General features: G+C 45.0%; 1 protein-coding gene across 1 annotated transcript in view; it reads left to right on the top strand.

Annotated features, from left to right (window-relative positions):
* Window positions 1-3,233: 3,233 nt before the first annotated feature.
* LOC136604839 (leucine-rich colipase-like protein 1) overlaps window positions 3,234-6,000 on the top strand; it is a 62,669-nt gene continuing 59,902 nt past the window's right edge. The window contains exon 1 of the mRNA XM_066588936.1: window positions 3,234-3,373. Within this exon, the coding sequence (XP_066445033.1) occupies window positions 3,293-3,373 (81 nt within the window). The 5' untranslated portion in view covers window positions 3,234-3,292. The remainder of the gene's footprint in view (window positions 3,374-6,000) is intronic.

The raw sequence follows: 6,000 nt of genomic DNA, 5'->3' as shown, positions 1-6,000 counted from the left end.
GCGGGGAGATACTCGGCTAAGGCACATTACTCGATCGAGTAGTGCCTTAGCGAGTACGCTCGCTCATGCCTAGTCATTACCAGTTTGTTTGGTAAAGTTCGTGTATATATGTAACTAGCTGATATACCTGGCTTCGCCTGAGTTAATTTGGTACTGGTTTTTATCTGGTGTTCACATGGAAAATCTTATGAAGTCGTTGTTACTTTAGAGATACCGAGGAAAATTTGGATATTAATTCTTTGCACTTAGAATTAAATAATAGAGTTGGGTCCCATTAGCTTTTCCTATTTATGACATAATCTATGCTCGTGCCAAATTTCATGTTTCTATTACATCGGGAAGTTGGAGAATTAGTGGCCAGTCAGTCAGTCAGTGAGGGCGTTCTTCTTTACACACACACACATATATATATATATAAAAACATATGCCAACATTGTCTATCACTACCGCGCCATCCTGAACCTGTGTCACACATGACACTTGCTTCACTCTCCTTTCCCATCTTTTCCACTCCTGCCTTTGGCTTATTCTTTACCACACTTGGGGCTCATGTCCACGACCGTGTTCTCACCACATATTAGGCATGTGATGCAGGCATGAAACTTGGTGAATGGAGGAAATGAATATGAATGGACTTAGATTGATCCATGCACCCCGGCGGTGGACACTGCGTATCGATACGCAAGAGAAATAAATGGCAGTGTGAGCCCTATACACTTGTATAGGCTGTGTATGATATGTTCTCCATACTCAATAAATGGACAGTCTTCTCATACATATCCAGGTCTGAAACAGCAAGGTATTAAATAAAATTTAAAAATCACAATGCGCATGTCCGTGTGATACCTGTGCATGTGATATGTGGGCATGTGTAATGCCATATGCAGCCGTACGGGGTCGCTGCCAGTTCTCTGCTGGCAAAGCATATATTTGTCAAGTGGGCAAAATGCTGTGCGGAGACCCGCAGTACATTACACATACGCCCGTGGGCATGAGCCCTTACTTTGCTGCTTGCTCAGACCTGCCGCCTGATTTTACTGTTATGCAAGATTTCCACCTGCTGTGTCCTCGGCTCTGTCATATGACTATCCATGACAGGAGGTGAAAGTTTAACTTTTCTTTACTTATGCCAATGGATAGCGACTATCACGTGACCATGAAATGTGTACTGCGGCCCCAGGTCAAATCTTCAGGCTCTCGACTACGTTTGGTAGCCAGAAACAGGGTAATCCGTGGCTTTTGTGTATGCGGCTGCCATTTTGGTGACATGCGCAGAAGCTGGGGTAAGGTCTGCGAATAAATCCAGGGGCCTTAGGTACGTAATTTCATCTCCCCTCACGGATTTTTATACTTTTTTTTTTTTACTTTATATGATCATTGTTATCCATTGTGACCAGGAACCGCCTGCAGCATATGCTAGCCGGGAGTAGAGAGATATTTAAAAATTTCCTGGGGCGCGAGCCCTTCTGTGCAGAAGGCGACGTAAGGGCCTGGAAGGACCATATCGCCGCGGGACATCACTGAGGGTAGAGGTGAGTATTTTTACCTCCCCTCATGGATCTAATCCATGAGGGAAGATGTATTTTTAAACTTTATTTTACTTTTTACAACTTTTCCGGCAGCGCCGGCTCCATTGAAATGGAGAACATCTCGTTATTTTGGCACAGGGGTGGCAGGAGATTCTTTAATGCAGTGAATGCTCGAGCTTCATTGGTGGCATTAAAGGATGAAAACCAGAGAACATCGGGCGCTGCCCCCTCAATTTTATCCTAGGCTAAATTGGTTTTGTGGCCCAGCAGACCCACATCCAGTGTCTGAGCTGAGTTAATCTGGAATTCACATCAGCATTTGGTGGCTCCTCTGGTAACACCTTAATATATGTAAATGGGAACAGGGATGAGAATGAAGGAATTATATTTTCGTTTGAGTGCCGCCCAATAGCTAATGATCGGCACCTAATTGAGAGGATTATTCAGAGAGATTATCTAGGAAGACATGGATTATTTTGAACTGCCGACTGCCATTTGGTTAAAGCAACCCTCCAGTTTCGGGACAAAATTTTGTCCAGGGCCCAAAGGGCGGAGGGGTATCTTACCCGTACTTTATCTTCTCTCCCTGAGAAACTGACCAGATTATTTAGGCTTGTAAGTAATAGGTATATGGGATTCTTATGTAAGTTTACAGTTCCTGCTATACTGACAGCACATGTGATCTCCAAAAAGATCTCCCTTGACACCTTCCAATCCACTGTCTGACCTCTGAAGACATTATGATTTAAGGCTATACAGCTCCGATGTTGGAAGACGTCCATCAGGGTTCTCTTACTGTATATTGCCCGCCTCTCTGCTGTTAGAGTCTATCCAATGTGTTACCTCATGCAGTACTGGCTTTAGCCAGCATATAGCGCCATTGTATAACAGCAGAAAAAAGAGTAAGCCCTCTAGAAAACCCAGGATACAAATTGGATCGGAAAGGGTTAAAAATAAGCCTTTCCCTGATTATTTGGGTTTTTTGAAAGGCTTGAAATATAAGCCCTACCCTGGAAATAAAAGCCCTAGCTGCATTACATAGAAAAAGGGAATACTTACCTAGCTGGCACAGTCCAGGTCCGCCTGCTGCTGTCCGGAGCTCCGCCGTGTGTCCTGCAGTCCTTGTTCACCCACTGATCACTTCCTGGTTACAGGATTCATAAATCTCACCTCCAAGAAGTGATGGCTCTGAATGGCTGAGCAGCACTCAAGAACCAACTAATGCAGCGCTATCGAGTGCTGCTTTGATTGGCTAAGCATCGGTCGAAGAACTAATTACGACTATCGTGCTGTGGAGGCGGGATTTTTAAATTGGCCAATCAATGCCGCTGCTCAGCACATCAGAGCTCCGGAGAGCAGCGGGAGGGACCTGGACCAAGCATGCTAGGTAAGTATGATAAGACATCCCTGAAAATAAGGCCTAGTGGTTCTTTTGGGGCAAAAATAACATAAGACAGGATTTTATTTTCAGGGAAACACTGTATAAGTACACGTGGCCATGAAGCTTCACGTGTTTGTTTGCCCAGTACGTACATAGCCAAGAAATCTATAGACTTTAGTAAATGGATGAGGAGGCTGGATGCAGCTTGTGACAGTAAGCTCCGGGGCGTTTACCTTCTTCCTCATCATATATCTTTGTGACGTGTGACTGAGGGAACTATATATGTCCCATCTACACCCAGCATTCTTCAGTCTCCCTGTCTGCTTGCTGGCTCGCTGGGTAAACACTCCAATCTTCTGCTGCAGCTTCCATCACTACAGATATGGCACAGCATAGCATTATGTCCATCTTGCTGTTTGTGTGCCTATCGCTCTGCTTTGAGGTCGCACAGTCTCAGTTAGAGGTAAGGTGTATTCTTTATATCAGATTATGTATTTCCTATGTTGTATATTTGCATTTATGTAGATATTTCAGGCTTCTATATGCAGCTTCTCTCTGTTAACAATAGGGGATATTTCTTGCAAAAACTAAAAAAGCTATTTTTCACTGCTCTAATTTACCAGCTATAAACCTTCCTGAGCAGATTACCATTTCCGCATGGAGCAGATCCCTCCACTTGTAGCTGCAGGACATTACATTTGCTAATATGGTTTCAGGCAATGCAATGCGGTCTCTGGTGGAAACGTCCACTTACTGCAAGCCGCCTGCTGGTAACACTATATTATATGCCATATCATGTCATCCTATTCATGTGTGTAATAGTGTCCCAGTGGGAGAATTGCTGCGTGACAAGCAAATTGTTCCTCTGATTTGGCTTACCAGATGGAGGAACAATAAGTTATGGAGAGATTACAGCATCACAATTACCCACAATGGATGTTTTGGGGCCCAAAAATTTCTTCTGAAAAAAATTATACTGGCTTGTTGAGAGTTAAACCACATCCATGGGGGGCATGATGATCTATTCACCCCCATATAGTGTAGAATATCCCTCTATCTGTCAGATTATGCAGAAATATCTTCCTTTATTGCATGCTGACGGGGATTTTGCCAGAATTCTTGATTTCGGCTGTAAATTTGTAGCTATAAAAGTTCACAGCGTGCGACATTTATTATCAATCAGTATGATTATTGACCATCAGTTTGAACCATCCTCCAGGCTTCAGTATTCAGGGTGGGTTCACATAAGCGTGTTTTTGTGCGTTCATACGCATGCACAAAAACACGCTTGTATTTACAACAATGCATTCCCTATGGTGTGTTCACACGTTCGTACTTTGCAGGTGTGTGCCTGCAAAGATAGGACATGCGTGCACCATTGGAAATGCACGCATTGTTTTCAATGGAGGCACTGCTGCTGCCTGCGGCTCCATTAAAAACAATGGTCTGCTGGCTCCCTGCATTCTTTTTCAGGGAAGGGCTTTACATATAAGCTCTTCCCTGAAAAAGAAACATTTTTGTGTAAAAAAAAACAAACAACAAAAACAAAACTTACCTCTCTGCTGCTGCCGTGACCCCTGTGGGCATGAAGAACACATCTGTGGCAGATGTAGCAGAGGAATTCTTCAATTCTCAACAGCACATGACAGCTGTGGTAGAGAATCCTGCTGCCGGCATCACCGTCAATGGCTTTTCAGGGAAGGGATTCATAAGCCCTTCCTTGAAAAGCGATTTAAAAAAGTGTATTAAAAAAAAAAAATCAATACTCGCCTCTCTTCAGCTGCCGGGGCTCAGCCGCTGTCCCCGGCTCTGTAGTTCTAAGCTATCAGCAGCTGGGAATTTAAAATCCCCACCTGCTGGTAGATCTGATTGTGATTGGCTGAGCAGTTCAGCCAGTCACAATCAGAGCTACCAGCAGGCAGAGATTTTAAATCCCCGTCTGCTGATAGCTCAAAACAGCAGTGCAGAGTCGGGGACAGCGACAGAAGCCGCGGCTGAGCCCCGACAGTGGAGTATTTTTTTATTTTTTTTTTAACAGTATTCGTAAGCCCTTCCCTAAAAATCCATTGAAGGCTATCGGGGCTCAGCGGCAACTTCTGCCGCTGTCCTTGACTCTATAGTTCTCAGCTGTCACTGCTGTTTTGAGCTATCAGCAGCCGAGGATTTAAAATCCCTGCCTGCTGGTAGCTCTAATTGTGATTGGCTGAGCGCTTCAGCCAATCACAATCACAATTAGAGCTACCAGCAGGCGGGGATTTTAAATCCCCGGCTGCTGAAAGTTCAGAACTACAGAGTCGGGGACAGCTGTACAAGCCGCGGCTAAGCCCCGGCAGGTAAGTATTATTAATTTTTTCCCCCACTATTTTAACACTCTTTTCAGGAAGAGCTTATGAAGTCCTTCCCTGAAAAGCCATTGACAACTGCCGTGGCTCAGCGGCAACTTCTGCCGCTGTCCCCAGCTCTGTAGCGCTGCTGAGCTATCAGCAGCCGGGGATTTAAAATCCCCGCCTGCTGGTACCTCTGATTGTGGTTTGGCTAGCTTATGAAACCCTTCCCTGAAAAGCCATTGATGGGGCTGCGGGCAGCAGGATTCTCTACTGCAGCTGTCATCTGTGACAGCTGCGGTTGAGAATTGAAGAATTCCTCTGCTGCATCTGATGTGGTAGATGTAGCAGCAGGGAATTCTTTTAACTAGTGGGGGTGAAGGAAACATCTGCCTCATGCGGCTGATGTGTTCTTCATCCCCGCAGGGGACACGGCAGCGGCAGAGAGGTACGTTTTTTTATTTATTTTTGCATTAAAATGTTTCTTTTTCCGGGAATGGCTTATATGTAAAGCCCTTCTCTGAAAAAGAATGCAGGGGTGCCGGCAGAGCATTGCTTTCAATAGAACCGCTGGCAGCAGCCGCGGCCCTATTAACGACAACAAGCACGCAGCTGTGTTCACGCGCGTTTTTGCTTGTACCTAGGTGCACACATACGTACGCACCTAAGTATGCACAAAACACGCTTGTGTGAACCCACCCTCGGGCTGTGTGAAATGTGGCCAGAACAGATGGATTTGTTGCTCCGTTGTTCACACTACAAAACA

The sequence above is a fragment of the Eleutherodactylus coqui genome, unplaced genomic scaffold, assembly GCF_035609145.1.
Source record: "Eleutherodactylus coqui strain aEleCoq1 unplaced genomic scaffold, aEleCoq1.hap1 HAP1_SCAFFOLD_103, whole genome shotgun sequence".
NCBI classification, from domain to species: domain Eukaryota; kingdom Metazoa; phylum Chordata; class Amphibia; order Anura; family Eleutherodactylidae; genus Eleutherodactylus; species Eleutherodactylus coqui.
The sequence above is the reverse complement of the archived record's forward strand: the minus strand, read 5'-3'. Positions and strand labels throughout refer to the sequence as shown.